At 42.3% G+C, this 16620-nt stretch overlaps 1 protein-coding gene across 3 annotated transcripts in view; it reads left to right on the plus strand.

Moving 5' to 3' along the window:
• Window positions 1-16620, plus strand: part of atp9b (ATPase phospholipid transporting 9B) — a 346140-nt gene that overhangs the window by 260660 nt on the left and 68860 nt on the right. For all 3 annotated transcript variants that reach the window (XR_011352129.1, XM_069920813.1, XM_069920814.1), the window contains one exon: window positions 2561-2673. Coding sequence is in view for 2 of the 3 variants with exons in the window: in XM_069920813.1 (XP_069776914.1) it covers window positions 2561-2673 (113 nt within the window). In the remaining variant the exon portion in view is untranslated. The remainder of the gene's footprint in view (window positions 1-2560; window positions 2674-16620) is intronic.

Below are 16620 nucleotides of genomic sequence, written 5' to 3' on the forward strand. Positions count from 1 at the left end.
GATTCTACCACTCACCAATATGAGGGGAAATTTATAATGGCTAATTAACCTATGAACCTAGATTACATTATCTTGACCTTGTGAAAGGAAACCAGAGCAAGCCCGCGCAGTCGAAGAGAATGTTCAAATTCCATGCAGACAGCTCCAGAGTTCAGGCTTGAACCCAAGTCTGCAAAGCAGCAAGGCAGTACCTTGCCTAATTGTGCCTCTGTGTTGCTTTATTCTCACCTGCACTCACAAGAGTCTGGGGTTGAATCCCACTTTGAGGACTTGAGCTAATATGTAATTACAGCTGTTACAATTTACTTTTTTTTGTCAAACACCACCTTTAGCAGGAAATATTAACTCGCAATCCTGCATATACGTAAATGATGCTATGACAGCTCGGATGCATTGTCAGATTTAGATGGAGTCGTTTCTCTTGTGCCTCACCAATGTTTATTACTTGATCACAATAGATTAAATTCTGATCATAAGTTAAGAATGTAAAATAATCTTTTGCTTCCCTCACCACAAATACTGCTTGATATTTTGTGTTTCTAACACTCTGCTTTAAACAGTTTGGTTGCTGCATTATTTTTCATAACAAGTAACTGAAATTTGAAATAATGGACTATTAAATATTGATCTCCCAATGGGATGTCTTCCTTCAGGAGCAGGACTTTGAATTAATTGTTAATTGTCACATGTACCGAAATACAATAAAAAAAACTTTGTTGCATGCTATTCAAGTAAGTCAACCTCTCCTCGAGTATAACAGGTAGTACACAAAAAAATGGTATGGTTTTACTGTGAAAAATTTGTATAAAATAGTGCAAAGTCAGCATCGTTTTGCTAATGAGAGTTAATAATGTACTAACGGTGAAAAAGAAAACGGAACCTCAATCATGAAACAGCATCTGTGGAAAGAGAAGCAAGTTAATTTTTGGGGGTCGGACCCCTTCCTCAGAATTGTTTCAGACTTTGGGTATCTGCAGTTTTATTTGTTTACCAGTCTGTAGAATTTGCTTTGTTAACTGTACAGATTGTTCGAAGCCTCTTTTATGTTAATAAAACCAGTAATGTGCTCTGGGATGGAAAGTTATGGCTACCATTTTACTATCTGGCAGTTCATATTAATTTTCTAAATGGACCATTTCACCTGGATATGACATTTAGAGATGGCGCATTGAGGTAAAGATTGTGATGGAGGTGGGAAGGCTCATTGGATGGTGGGTAGCATGAATCCATCGACACACTTTCGGATCCATTTTGGATACATACATGATACAATCAAAACGTCTTTTGGATAGATCTTGGAATTGCTAACAAAACATGCAAGAAGGGGAATTCTGGTAGCCGAAAAAAATTAAGTCATAATATTTAGTTATGTCAGCAATTATTTTTAAAAAAAGCTAAATCATTAATCTGCAAATTTGTATTTTATATTTATTACAAATCTGGATTGCCAAAGTTATTTTTCATGGTGCTTGGATCAAAGATGATTAATATCAGTCTGAATATCATGCTTTGAATTGATTAAAATGTACAACTGTTCTGTTGTTCTACACTTGATTTTAATGCACAGATAATTTCCTGCAAATAATTTGTTGAGTCTTTGTCTATTCAAGTGGGAGTGTGGAACAGAATTAAAGAATTAGTAGCAAAGAGGCACATTTTCTAAAATTCTGTGACGGAAGGAAGCTGTTGTAATAATTTTCTGCTTGCATTTATCCTTAGCTAATTTTAATTCATCTGATATTTACAGGAAATTCTTCACTCTTATCAGTTCAAGGATCTGCTTCCTATTGTAGTCAAGGCAGCTCATAAACTCTCAAGTAAAACATCCAATTAATTAGCTGCTTTAATCACATGGCTGTGGGCCTGTCTTTGATTGACATGGGGGTGGTTGTTTACAAGCTATTTTGGTGAGACCAAAGTTGAACAAGTGAAGATTTGAACTCTGGTTGATGTGCAACAACTGCCCACGTTACCCCCAGCAAAATGCAATGACTTGGCGAGAATATTTTAAATGCAGAGTGCTGCAACAGTGATTTATTTATAACAACAATTAAGATAACCACACCAGATTTATGAATAATATTGATATTTTATATATTTAGTTAATGTTTCTTCTCACCATGGTAATTGAAATATTCCACACTGCTGTGGGGTTGTCGATGTTTCCGATCCAAAAGCCTGCATTTCGGACCTGAGGACTCAGTTCCCTTTATCCTCATAGCTTTCCTTGACATTCACGATTAATTCAAGAATCATTTTATTAATTTAATATAACTTGAGGTTTAGTATATTTATGCATGCACAATGGATGGCTCTTTAGATATTACAGCAGTTCATTGAAAGAGAAGGAATATTTTCATATTATGTTGAAGGCTAAAATAATTGACAACACTGAAAACAGAACATTTATTGTAGCCAGTTAAAATTATACCAAAGAGTTACTTGTATAAGTGTACTGTTACTCAGGTTGAATGAATGTTCTTTATTGAAGTGTAATTTGATACTTCTCGTAAAGTCTGGCAATTGTGCCTACACTCTTCTCTGTTGTGCTTATTTGCAGGGACTCTTACACAGAATGAGATGATTTTCAAACGTCTCCACTTGGGTACCGTGTCTTATGGGACAGACACAATGGATGAAATACAAAACCATATTATTGGTTCATATACCCAGGTATATCTTTCAGATGTTCATTCGAAACAAATTATTTCTATTATGTGTTTAAATGTGTAGAAATAGTGTTTTTGTAACGATGGATTCAAACTATGAAAAGTATCTGAAGTTCTATTGCCACATACAAATCATGTTGATTATAGAATTCCTTTGGAATATTTGTTTTAATCCACTGAAGGGCATAGATCTGCTCCCCTACTTGGATAGAATTGCTGTTTGTGAACCATGCAGCTCAAGGTGGTCTTAAATTTATTACTCTAGTAGGTGTCCTTTTTGGCAGAGCACTCTTGAGGTAAGGGAAGAGTTGACTAGATGTGTGGTCTTGGCTGTAATTCCACATGGCAAGACAAGCAACAAAGTTATGACTAACAGGCGATATACTACAAACTGCATTGGTGCTCAATTTTCATAGCATATTTAGAGCAAAGAAAGGTTTTTTGGCCCAACAAATCCCTTTCGGCATTTATGCTCACTTCAGTGCGTTGCTAGGGTTGATGTCACACAGTGGCATAACTCATGGGGTCACCCCCCCACTCCCATGGACCTCCTATACCAGATCGGACAGAATCCTTAGAAATGTTTTTTTGTGCTAAAATAAATCATAATTCCTATATATCATTGAATGTAATGGCAATAATAGTGAGATAAAAAACCAGAAAATTTGACAAAAGCAGTGACTATAAAAACACAACAGTGCGTGCTTGTAGCACATGCAGAAGAAACCATGTGATTCAAATCGTCATTGTAATTGACCGGAGCGCATTAGAAGGTTCAAAAAGTAAATTAGCATTGAGTTTTAGCTTTGTAGGTGTATTGATACATGTAAGCTGGACTTGCTAAAAATGTTTTTGTTGTTATAACTAATTACAGTGATAATTTTATTAAAAAAATAAAATTCTGCTGAAACAGGGCACACAAATTTTATAGACAGTCATTTCGGTGTCACCCCCTCTGATGATGTCACCCGGTGCAGTCTGCACCCCCCTAGTGACGCCAGTGGCTCACTTCATATGTTCTCCCTTTTTCATCATCTAATTGGTTTGCAATTGGATATTGTTGAAATAAATATTTTTAAAAACTGTTGGTAAGACTTAGATTTCTCTGCATCCTTGAGCTATATGCTTTACATTTTGATTAGTGCATTATTAACTAACATTTAATATTTTCAATTCTATTCATTTCTATGAAAATACATGTTCATCCTCAGTTAGTCTTATAGTTAATGTGAATAGAACAGTTTCTGTGTATAAAAGTATCCCTACTCCCTGTGGCTACAGAGTTATAAATGGAAAGTGCAAAGAGTGGATGTGAAGTTTCTCTTTCCAACAAGTGAGAAATTTTTATATTCCAGACATTTCTGAGTTGTAATGCCTGATTTTTAATCGTGTGGTATTTTGTTTATTGAATAAATATAGCAAATAAATTTGACAAACAAATTGAATAAACTCACTTTCACTGAGCTTACTTGGTAGTTGTACATCAGATGGTCAAAAATGCGGAGTTGGGTGGTGGTATTTATAGTGATTGGAAGCTTGGGATTTGTGCGGGCGTGGTAGATATATTTATTGGATTTTGACTATTCATTCAGCTTGATACCAGTGTGTAATTTTGACTCAGTTGAATTTGTGTTCATTTATTAAATATACCAAAGATACAGTGATAGAGGTTAGTATGTGAGTAGACAAGTTGTACATTTTATACACAGTATAAGTAAAAGAGTACAAAAACTGCAGATAGAGATCAATTGGTTATGGAGCAAAAGCAACAGATTACTGTTTTGAGGTTCATTCATCAGTCTGATAAATGGCGTGAAAGAAACTGCCCTTGAATTTGGTTGTACATGATCTCAAGATTCAATTTATTGTCATCGTTATAAGACAGTGTACTATAACATGAAATTTATTTTACCCTGCTGCAAGGTAGACAGATTAGTCACAGGCAGGAATTGCCTAAGCGCTTCTTACAGTCTGACTTGCAATCAGAGAGAAAGAAGCAAAAGAGTCTCCCCAGAGTCACCAAGTGTTCGTAGATTCGCCCCAGCACTTCCGCAGCCCCCACAGCCACACAGAGTCCAGCCAAATTATTGGCATCCTGTGCTCCAGATCCAAGCCTCTTACACAGTCAAGAACACTTCAGCACCCTCAGCACCTCCTCGCGCCTCCATTCTGATACCTGGTACTCCTCCAGCCAGTTTGAGCCACTCATCTGCAGTCCAGCAAGACACTCCCAATAGCTGTCTCCAGCAGCCCATAGCTTCCGCGGTTCCTTGTCTCGAGTCACTAGCAGCCCACTGCATTCACTGGGCCTTCAGCCGCAGAGCCCCCTCACTGGTCTGCCACCACGGTTACCCTCCTCTGCTTCTCCCTCTCAGACTGTGATCTTCCCATCCCCTGGTCCCCTGCTCCAATTCTCTGCTTCCGAGAGTCTGCAGCTATTCATGTTTGCTGCCGATCACTAGGCACCGGCATCTTGGGTGCAGACCCTAAAACCTCTGTTATCTCCCTCAACGGCTGTTCAAAGCCTGTGTGGAGCCAACAGCAGTTGACTGGGCGGCTGGACCCCGAGGGAGTGCTGTATCTCTGCTCCCCGCAGGTCTGCACCAGCGACAGCACTGCCGCTACAGTGGCTTCGGCAGCGCCGCCATCTTCGATGCTCATACGTTTGATTAATAAAGTTAAGTGCGACTTTGCTATTCAAATTTATCACTAGAATCTGAAATTACGTTGTTGTCAAGGAATGTCAATAGACCAGAAAGTGAAATCTAATTTCTCCCTCGAAATCAAAATATTGGACCTTATGGCTTATTCGAATTGTGAATGGGACTGGTGCTTGGGATGTCAGACTGTTGACAAATGAGATACAGTGGAACAGATCTTATGCCTGTAGAAAGAGCGAGACTCCAAAACACACTTAATCGTAGACTCGTTTAAGCATTTTTAGTTTGCACCTTATTTATTACTGAATATTTATTTTTCTGCTGTTTACATTTCTTTCTTTACATTTTTCTCCTCTGTATACGTATATTTTTCTTAGATGCAGTTCGCAATTGCCGATTAAATATAAATTCAGCCTGGTCCACAGGGAAGGAAATCTCAGGGTTGTATGTGATGTCACGTATGTACTCTGGCAATAAATGGGCAGTGAGGTTAGCAGAGCAGTTAGTGCAACACTCTTAGAGCTCCAACAACCATGGTTTGAACCGGTGCTATCTGTAAGGACTTTCTATATTATACCCATGTCTGTTTGGTTTTCCTCTAAGTGCTTTAGTTTCCTCTCACTGTTCAAAAGCCTACTGAGTTTGTAGGTTAATTAGGTGTAATTGGGGAGAAAGGGACAAAAGGGCTTGTTACTGTGCAGTATGTCTAAACTTAACATTTAAATTTGAACTTTGAAGAAAAAAATAAAATGGATAGAAATTAAGGCTGCAGAATTCTCAACATCTTGCTTGTCCTTTGGCTTGGCTTCGTGGACGAAGATTTATGGAGGGGTAACGAGTTTTTCCTCCTTTGTCTTTTGTCAGTGAGGTGGGCTCTGCGGTCTTCTTCAAAAGAGGTTGCTGCCCGCCGAAACGGGGCCGCCGCCTCCTTCTTTCTGCCGAGGCCGGGGCCACCGCCTCCCCCTCGCTTCTGCCCGGACCGGGGCCTCCACCTGCCTCACTCTACCGAGGCTGGGGCCGCCACCTCCCCCTCACTTTTGCCCGGATCGGGGCCGCCGCCTACCTTCTGCTCAGACTGGGGCCGGGGCCGCCGCTGCCTACCCTCTGCCCAGACTGGGGCCAGGGCCGCCACTGCCTTCCCTGTGCCCGGACCAGGGCCGCCGCCTCCTTCTTTCTGCCGAGGCCGGGGCCACCGGCTCCCCCTTGCTTCTGCCCGTACTGGGGCCTCCGCCTGCCTCACTCTACCGAGGCTGGGGCCGCCACCTCCCCCTCGCTTTTGCCCGGATCGGGGCCGCCGCTGCCAACCTTCTGCTCGGACTGGGGCCGGGGCTGCCGCCGCCTACCCTCTGCCCGGACCGGGGCCGGGGCCGCTGCTCAATGAGGCAGCATAGCTACTAGACAAATCATTAGACAAATAATGATATACATAGTGTTATTAATTATGCACGGCCTCTGCGCACCGATCCTCCTAGGCCTTTGACTTTCAGAGTAATCTTGCTTGTAAAATATTATAAACTTGCTATTTTAAAATTTAGTTTCTAACCTTGCAAAAATGCAAGACGGAGGACAAATTAATTTTCTGTGAAAGGCAAAACTATATCATGCACTGCTTAAGAAATTCAGTTTCATGTTGTTTCCATGATACTACTTAGCATATTTAACATAAAGATATTGGGCAGCACAGTTGACATAGTGGTTAGTGCAACGCCTTGACAGCGCCAGTGATCAGGTTTGGGAATCTAATTCCGCACTGTCTGTAAGGAGTTTGTACATTCTCACCATGTCTGCATGGGTTTTCCCCGGGGTCTCTGATTTCCTCCCACTGTTTGAAACCTACTGAGGGTGTAGGTTAATTGGGTGGCATGGATTTGTGGCCTGAAATGGCCTGTTAACATACTGAATGTCTAAATTTAACATTTAAATAAAGAGCAAGAAGAATGTCTATCCCTACCATTTTAAGAATCATTATGTCGAAAGGAATCATTTTACTATGTTTACAGTATTTATTTTAGTGTCTCTATCTCACTTAATTCACAAAGGTTGTCATTTTACAGACTTTATGAGGTGAAATGTAGCTTCATTAGCACGTCAGTAAAACTCGTTGTTGAAATCTGTAGACTTATTTTCTTTTACATCTTCTAATTTTAGGACCAAGAGACACATGAAGTGATGAATAAACAAGGCTATCATTAATTGGGATGAGAATTAAAAGACCATCTGCATAACCTAGTTGCAGTATGATCACAATAATTCTCTGAGAGCTTCTCTAAAGAGTTTAATAGATCAGTGAGTTAGCTGCTACCCGAGTTACACTGATGACCAGTATAATATAGAACCTGCATCACCCACAGCTGGGACTGTCCAACTTAGAACCATAGAGCACTACAGCCCTTCAAGTGTGTGCTGACCATTATTCTGCTAGTCCCCATTACCTGCTCCCCTCCAGACCTCTCCCATCCATATATCTACCCAATTTATTCTTAAAATTCAAGGTCGAGTCCGGATTCACACATCAGATGGCAGCTCGTTCCACACTCCCATCACTCGTGATCCCCTAAACCTTTCCCCTTTCACCCTGAAGCCACGTCCTCTCATATTTATCTCCCCCAATCTAAGTGGAAAAAGCCTACTTGCATCCACCCTGAAGATACCTCTCATAATCTTGTAAATCTCTATCAAATCTCCCCTCATTCTTCTTTGTTCCAAGGAATAAAGTCTTAACTTAGTTAATCTTTAATCAATTCCTGAAGACCCAGCAACATAGTAAATCTTCTCTGCACTCTTTCAATCTTATTGTTAGCCTTCCTGTAGTTAGGTGACCAAAATTGCACACAGTATTCCAAATTTGGCCTCACTAATGTCTTAAACAACTTCAACGTAACATTCCAACTTCTATACTCATTACTTTGATTTATAAAGGCTAAGATGCCAAAAGCTTTCATTTAACCCTGTTCACCTGTGGCACCACCTTCAGTGAACAATGTATCTGTATTCCCAGATCTCTCTGCTCCTCCTCACTGTCCACTACACCTCCTATCTTAGTGTCATCAGCAAACTTGCTGATCTAATTTAGCACATCATCATCCAAATCATTGATCTTGACAACAAACAACAATAGCCCCATCCCTCAGATCCCTGAGGCACACTATTAGTCACAGGCCTCCAGTCTGAGAAGCAACCCAATTACTACCACTCTGTTTTCTCCCACCAAGCCAATTTCAAATCCAGTTTACAGCCTCTCCATGGATACCTAGTGTCTGAACCTTCTGAACTAACCCCCCATGTAGGACCTTGACAAAGGCCTTACCAAAGTGCATGTAGACTTTTCTTCATCTACCTTCTTGGTAACTTCCTCAAAAAACTACAAGATCTGTTAAACACAACCTACCATGCACAAAGCCATGCTGACTGTCCTTAATCAGCCCATGGCTGTCTAAATACCTATGCATCTTATCTCAGAACTCCTTCCAATAATTTACCTACTACTGACGTCAGGCTCATCGACCTATAATTACCTGGTTTACTTTTGGAGCCTTTTTTAAACAACAGGACTAAATGAGCTACCCTGGCACCTCACCCATGGCAAAGGACATTTTAAATATTTCTGCCAGGGTCCCTGCTATTTCTACAATAGTCTCCCTCAAGGTCTGAGGGAATATCATATCCGGTCCAGGGGATTTATCTACCTTTATTCACTGTAAGGCAGCAAGCACCTCCACCCCCTTAATCTCCATATGTTCCATGACACTTCTGTTTGTTTCCCTTCCTTCCTTATGCACTTTACTCAGTTTCCTGAGTAAATAATGATGCAAAAAAAAACTTGTTAAAGATCTCCCCCATTTCGTGATGCAGTGGTTTTCAAACTGCCCCCCTAACTTCACATTCCATCTTAGGCAATCCCTATGCCATCGGCGCTCTGTGATTAGTAAGGGATTGCTTAAGGTGGTATGTGAGTGGGAAGGGAAGGTTGAGAACCACTGCTTTAGACCCAATTGTTACTGAAATATTTTGCTTGAGAAAAATTGCCATTGGCCCATTTCTTGGAGTTATGTAACTATGCACATAACAAGTTAGTTAGGTGTGATTAATACAGCAGTTTTCAATTTTTTTATTTCCACTCACATTTCACCTTAAGCAATCCTTTACTAATCACAGAGCACTTATGGCATAGGGATTACTTAAGGTGAAATGTGAGTTTAGGGGGGCAGTTTGAAAACTATTGCTCTAGGTGATCAATTTTGTCCTTACTACCTTTTTACTCTTAATATACTTGTAGAAACCCTTCGGATTTACCTTCACATTATCTTCCAACATAACTTCATGTCTCCTTTTTGGCTTCCTGATTTCCTCCTTTAGTATTTTCTTACATTTTCTATATTCTACAAGTACTTCAACTTACTGGCCAGAGGTCCTGCAAGGTTTGCTTCTATCCTCTTAGGCACTCACTACACAGGGTTGGTAATAATGGAGTAACTGAAAGATGTTGGCATTGCCATTTCATGTTATGCTTCTTTTCTTTATAATCCAAGGAAAAGCCATGTTTGGGGCACCCCAGATCCTTAAATTGAAGCCCATGATGTTGTCAGGAAGAATTGCTTGAGGATCAGCAAATGTACAGTGGAGGCCACGGTTAAAGGCCCAAGTTGAGCCTGGCACCCACACTCCTCCCATTCTCTGTTACCACTTTGAAACCCATCTTGTGATGCAGCTGAGTATTTAGAGCTACCCAATGTATGGACCTTCTCTGATCTTGTATAATTGTGTCTAGTTTTCAGTTCAAAGATCACAGTCAGCTTTGAAACCAGGTGTAGGTCAGCCTCCAACCCTACATTGGGGTACAACACTGGTAGATGTTTCACTGTCAAGTAGTATCATGGTACAGTACTGATGGATACAGAGCTGTCACTTACACTGGGAAACAGGTCAATGGAAGGCCGTCACTGTAAAACATACAGTGCTTTTCTGGGACATGTATAATTGTGAACACAATGCTATCACTAACACCAGGATATAGTGCTGGTGCATTTAGGGCTGCTACTGTAACAGTGTCACAGTAATGGGTACAGTGGTGGATACAGGGCTGTCACAGTAATGGGTACAATGGTGGATACAGGACTGTCACAGTAATGGGTACAGTGGTGGATACAGGGCTGTCACAGTAATGGGTACAGTGATGGATACATGACTAGTGCTGTAATGGATGCAGTGATGGATACAGGGCAGCCAGTGTAATGTAGTACAGTAATGGTGGATTTAGTGCTTCATTTCAGTCTCTGGAAAAGGAGAGGTTGATTTTGATAGAGGGGGGAAACAAACATAAAAGGCAGAACAAGGCCATTAAACAGCCTGTATTCTGCAGGTACAACCACAGCTTGGAGCTTTTACTGGCAGAAGCTCCAAGTCTTATAATTAGCTTTCAGCCTACAGGAGAATTCGCTGAAAAGCCTCAACTAAGTAGAATCTAGTAAATAGTTTAATGTCATCTTCTCAGATTGAAAATAGTCAATAAATGTATCAAGAACCTGATTTCACAGTTTGTGTATTTATGATATTCTAAAGCCTTGTAATTATACAAGCTAGATTAAATAGCATAAGTGAACTGCAATAACTGCAGTTGGAAATTAAATGTACATCAGCTATTTTGAAACAAACCTGTCAGACACTTAATTTTGATCATTATTTCCAATAATACTGATAGAAAATGTTTAAGCATGGATTGAAAATTGGTTATCATACATAAAATCGAGATTTGGAATAAATGGGTCTTTTTCAGGTTGGAAGGATGTAACTAGTGCAATACGCCCAGGATCTGTTCTTCACCTTCATTTACTATTTACCATTTATCTTAATGACCTGGAAGAAGGGGCAGAATATAAGTTATTCAAGTTTATCGATAACACAAGAAGGGTTAAAATGTTTTGTGATCAGCATATTCTGATTGTGCATTGGGATGTGGTTAGATTGAAAGAGTGGGTGAATGTTTGGAAAATGGAGATTAATGTGGTACATTGTGAGATCTTGCTTAAATAAGACGAATCAGGACAAAATTATTGGGAAGACTGCAGATGGATGGAATACTGCGGGATATAGTGCTCTTGAGCATGAATCACAAAAAGATAGTTAGTAGTTTGGAAGACAAATGGCATATTAGCCTTTATTGCAAAAGTCTCACACACAATTTTGGCCTACTTACCTCAGAAAATATATGGTAACATTGGAAGTAGTCCATCGAAGATTCACCAGATGTGATGAGAAATTCTTGTATTAATAGAGGCTTCTTAAGTTGGGTCTGTATTCTTTGGAGCTTAGAAGAATAGGGGGAGGGGTGGTCTTATTAAAACATGCAAGATCCTTAGGAGGTATGAAGTTTTTGCCACTGGGAGATAATGAGCTTATTGACATAGATATTGGATAACATGCATACACATCACAATTCAAGGTATGGGACCATGATTTAAAACTGAGGAGGCGGAATAAGTGCAAGTATTTCAAATGAAGATGAATATTTTTGAAAGGTCATGAAATTGAGAACTTTGGGGATCTAGCACTGTTGAGGCCACCAACTAACTGCTCCTATTTTCTTGTGTCCTGCTAATGCAAATAACTATGTTAAAACCTTTCCAATTTGCATGAAATAAAATGTTTAATCTGACTAGAATGAAGAATAATCTTGTCACCTTAGCTGTCAAATAGGTTTTCTGACCAAAAGTCACAGTCTGCTGTCAAACTACAGGACAGCATACATGAATGACTTTTCTATTCAATCACAATTTTCCTTTTCTTTAATTTGCCATCTCTTGGTAGTTTTAAAGGAAACATGGTGTTGAAAAAAGGTTTTTCTAAGCATATAATGAAGCCCAAAAAAAGACAGGAGAAATTGGTGTATTCAGTAAATAAAATGCTGTGCCAATTATTTTTTAATTGTCAATACAAAGAAAAAAGATATAGATGTGATTGATGATTTATAATTTACTACTGCTGTTAAAGTCAAACTTTTTTCTCAAGACTTTTGGATTCCTATGCCAATTGGTAAATAAGACTGCCAGTTGTTACTGTATTCAATATAGTATGAATAAATTATACAAGTGTGGGCATGACCATGCAGAGAATCTGAGCAGTCTTAAGGACCTCTCCAGGAAAAGTATTAAAATGACTGTTTGAAAGTTCAAAAGTGAGAATTTAGATAAAATAGTACTAAACGACCAAGGCAAACAAAAGTCAAAACTGAAGAAACAGCAGCTCAGCCAGGAACATTGAGCGAAAGCCTGATGAGGAGTGGCACAGAGGGCCTTGGGACCAGCTGAAACTGGCAGAGCTGGGGCGGGGCAAGGATCAGTCCACGATATAACCAATATCCTGAACAAGGTGGAAACTTTATGCACTTGCTTTATGAATGTTGAATCAGCAATAAGATGCATATCGGAAATTAAAGAAACGGAAGATTTAACGGAATGAATGACACAAGTGGATGCTGAGGTGGACAAAACAAAAGACAGGCTAAAGGCTCTGGAAGTAAAAGCAAACAGACAGAATGATGGACAAGATCGACCAAATGGAAAATTTCAGCAGACATGATAATATAAGAATTATTGGATTGAGTGAAGGAATTGAGGGGAAAGACTTGGTGACCTTTTTTGAAACATGGATCCCACAAATGCTGGGGCAAAATAAGCTAAATGCAAGGCTGCAAATTGAAAGAGTACACCGGAACCTCAGACCCAGAATAACCAGCGATCAATGACCACGACCAGTCCTGGTAAGACTTTTGTTACCAGGAGCAGGATGCGATCTTGGGAGCAGCATACGAATATTTAAAATAAACAATAGCCCATTAATGGTGGATACCGAAAAAGTAATGTTTTTCCAAGACTTTAGCCCTGCCTTGGTCAAACAAAGAAAAAGAATTTGATGAGATAAAGAGACAACTGTGATCCAAAAACTTAAAATACTCAATGACTTATCCAGTGATGCTGAGGGTCGATGTCTCAGAAGTTAATTGAAAAATTTTCAAGAAGAATGAAGAAATGAAAGATTTTTTTTTCCGAAAGCTGTGAAAAGATTAAAGCTGCCAGATAAGAGGATTGAAAAGACAGTTTTAAAACAGGACTAACAGAAAAAAATTATCCTTTTAAAAAATCTTGTAGTATTGAACCATCGTATTTTTACTGCTAAAAGAAAAAAAATCACTATAATGTACATGGAGTACTCTGGAGAGAAAGGAAATTGGCAGGGTGGGGACTCCGATATAAGGAGGAAAATGGTGCTGGGAGAGAAGTGGATTTTTAAAATGGCACTAAAGGGCAGGTTCTTCCTAAAATTCTGTGGGCCTTTTTCGCAGGCTTCTGGGTTTTACTGCTTATGTCATCATCAGGGCTAGGAATGTGTGTGTGTTTTAAAGGGGAAATGTGTAGGTTTCTTAAAAGGGAAATGCTAAAATATGTTTAAAAAAAGTCAAAGATTTTTTTGTTATACAATATTTGTTTGAAAAATGATATGGATGAAGCACAAAAGTTTACTAATCTTAATGGGTTTAACGGGGCGGTGAAAAGGAAAATAGTCTTGGCATACTTAAAGAAATTAAAACTAGATTGTGGCAGCGCACATACACGTAGCGAACTGGCCCCGCTTGTACAGTTGCGGGGCAGCCACTTGAAGATGGCGCTGTTGGGGACCTCCTTGCCTCGTGGCTTTAGCCCAGGCGTGCCTCAGGCAGACGTGATGACGTCACCACCTGTGCGGGGGAGGAGCTTACGCTGCCCTGAAATAAACGGTCGTTGAGAACCACGTTAAATAAATGGTCGTTGAGAACCACCAACGTGGTGATTGTGAGTCTTCTTCATCATAGCTGCTGCTACATTGGTGACCCCGACAAGTCCAGGCTTTTGTCTGGCCTCCCAGCATGGATCCCACAGAGATCAATTCTGTCGTGGTGAAACTACCCTCCTTCTGAACCCATCGCCCACGTACGTGGTTCAGGCAGGTGGAAGCGCAGTTTCGCCACAGAAACATTTCTTCTGATGCCATGATGTTTTACCACGTTGTGAGTGTACTCGACGAGGAGACCGCGGCCAGGGTGGATGACCTCATCCACAACCTGCCAGCTGATGGTAAATACCCTGCCCTCAAGAACTTCCTCCTCAGCACTTTCGGTCTCTCCCCACAACAGCGCGCCTCCAGACTCCTGCATCTGGACAGGCTAGGAGACGGAACCCCGTCAGCCCTGATGTACGAGATGCTGGCGCTGGCGGAGGATCACAATCCCTGCTCTTTGTTCCACCAGATTTTTCTTGAGCAGATGCCCGAAGACATACAGCTTCTGCTGGTGGACGAGGAATTCTCTGACCCACAGTGAATTGCGGCCTGCATAGACACCCTCTGGCGAACCAAGCGGGAGAACGAAGCCGCCCTCATCCAGGTCACACGCCTAGGACCGAGTCGGCCGCAGGGCCCCCCCCCAAGCACAAGCTGGAAGAACACACCCCACCTGGTGCTTCTACCCCCAACTCTGTGGGGCTCAAGCCCGTAGGTGCAGGCAGCCCTGTACTTTTCAGGGAAATGACTCGGCCAGCCGCCGTTTATGGCTGCTGGCCATGCAAACAACCTCCTGCACATGACAAACAAGTCCACTGGTTGATGTTTCCTAGTGGACATCAGAGCGGAGCTGAGCATCTTACCCCCGACTGCCCTTGAGACCCGCATCCAAGCACGGGGCCCTACCCTGCGGGCAGCCAATGGATCCGCCATCAAGAACTTGGGCACTTGCAGGGCCCAGATCGGAAAGGACAAGTTCCACTAGAGGTTTGTCCTGGCCTCAGTGGGCACTGCACTGTTGGGGTCCAATTTCCTCAGAGCGCATGGCCTGCTGGTGGATGTTAAGGGCAAACGACTAGTCGATGCTCGTACTTTTCATCTGTCCGCCTCTATGCCACAGCAGCCTGTAAGCCAGAGATAGCTGCCATCACCGCTCCCAGGGTCGAGTATTCCAGCATACTTGATGAATTTCCCACCATCCTGCAGCCGCAGTTCACCACCACAATGTTCCAGTACGGGGTCTACCGCCACATCTCCATTCAGGGCCTCCCGGTGCACACCAAGGCCAGGTAACTACCTCCCAAGAAGCTACAGCTGGCCAAGGAAGAGTTCTCCTGCCTGCAGGAGATGGGAATCGTCCACAGATCTGATAGTCCCTGGGCCTCCTCTCTCCTCATGATCCCCAAGACTTCCGGGGAGCTGGCGACCCTGCAGGGATTATCGGCGCCTGAACGATGCGACTACGCCGGACAGATATCCCATCCTACATATTCAAGACTTCACGGCAAACTTGCACGGCGCCCAGGTCTTCTCAAAAGTCAACTGGTATGGGGCTACTATCAGATCCCGTTCGACCCTGATGACATCGGTAAAACCGTGATCATCACCCCGTTCGGCTGTTTAAATTTTTGCGGATGCTTTTAGAACTAAAAAATCCCTCCCAGACGTTCCAGGGCCTGATGGACGCAGTTGGCAGGGACTTGGATTTTGTGTTTTTATTATCTCGATGACATTCTCATTGCCAGCCAGGACTATGATGAGCACAAGGCCCATCTCCACACCCTGTTTGCCCGTTTGGCAGAGTTTAGCCTCACGGTCAACGTGGCCAAGTGCCAATTCGGCAAGTAGACACTGCAATTCCTGGGACACACTATCTCGGCGACCTGAGCCGCTCCGGCACCAGAGAAGGTCACTGCCGTGCGTCAATTCCCAAAACCCACCACCCTCAAGGGCCTGCAAGAGTTTGTCAGCATGGTGAACTTTTACCATTGGTTCATCCCTGGGGCGGCCCACATCATGCGGCCATTACTCTCAATGGTCGCCGCGAAGGACAAGGTCCTGGTTTGGTTGGAAGAGGCGGAGGGTGCCTTCGCAGCAACAAAGGACACTGGCGAGTGCCATGGTATTGGCCCACCCGCGCAGAGGCCCAAACCGCGCTCTTGGTAGATGCCTTGGCCACGGCTGTTGGGGGCGTGCTGGAGCAGTGGATCAATGGCCAGTGGCACCCTCTGGCCCTCTTAGGCAGGCATCTCTGATCCCAGTACTCAAGTACAGCACCTTCAACAGGGAGCTCCTGGCCCTGTACCTGGCCATCAGACACTTGTGGTACGTCCCGGTAGTCCCGCCATAGTGGAGGTCGCAGGCCTTCAGCATGGTTCACGATCTAGCACACCCCTCGGTCAAGACATCAGTGTGGATGATGGCAGAGCGGTTTGTGTGGCATGGGCTCAGGAAGGAGGTAATGCAAATGGCGAGGAGCT

Source organism: Narcine bancroftii, chromosome 2 (assembly GCF_036971445.1).
Source record: "Narcine bancroftii isolate sNarBan1 chromosome 2, sNarBan1.hap1, whole genome shotgun sequence".
NCBI classification, from domain to species: Eukaryota; Metazoa; Chordata; class Chondrichthyes; order Torpediniformes; family Narcinidae; genus Narcine; species Narcine bancroftii.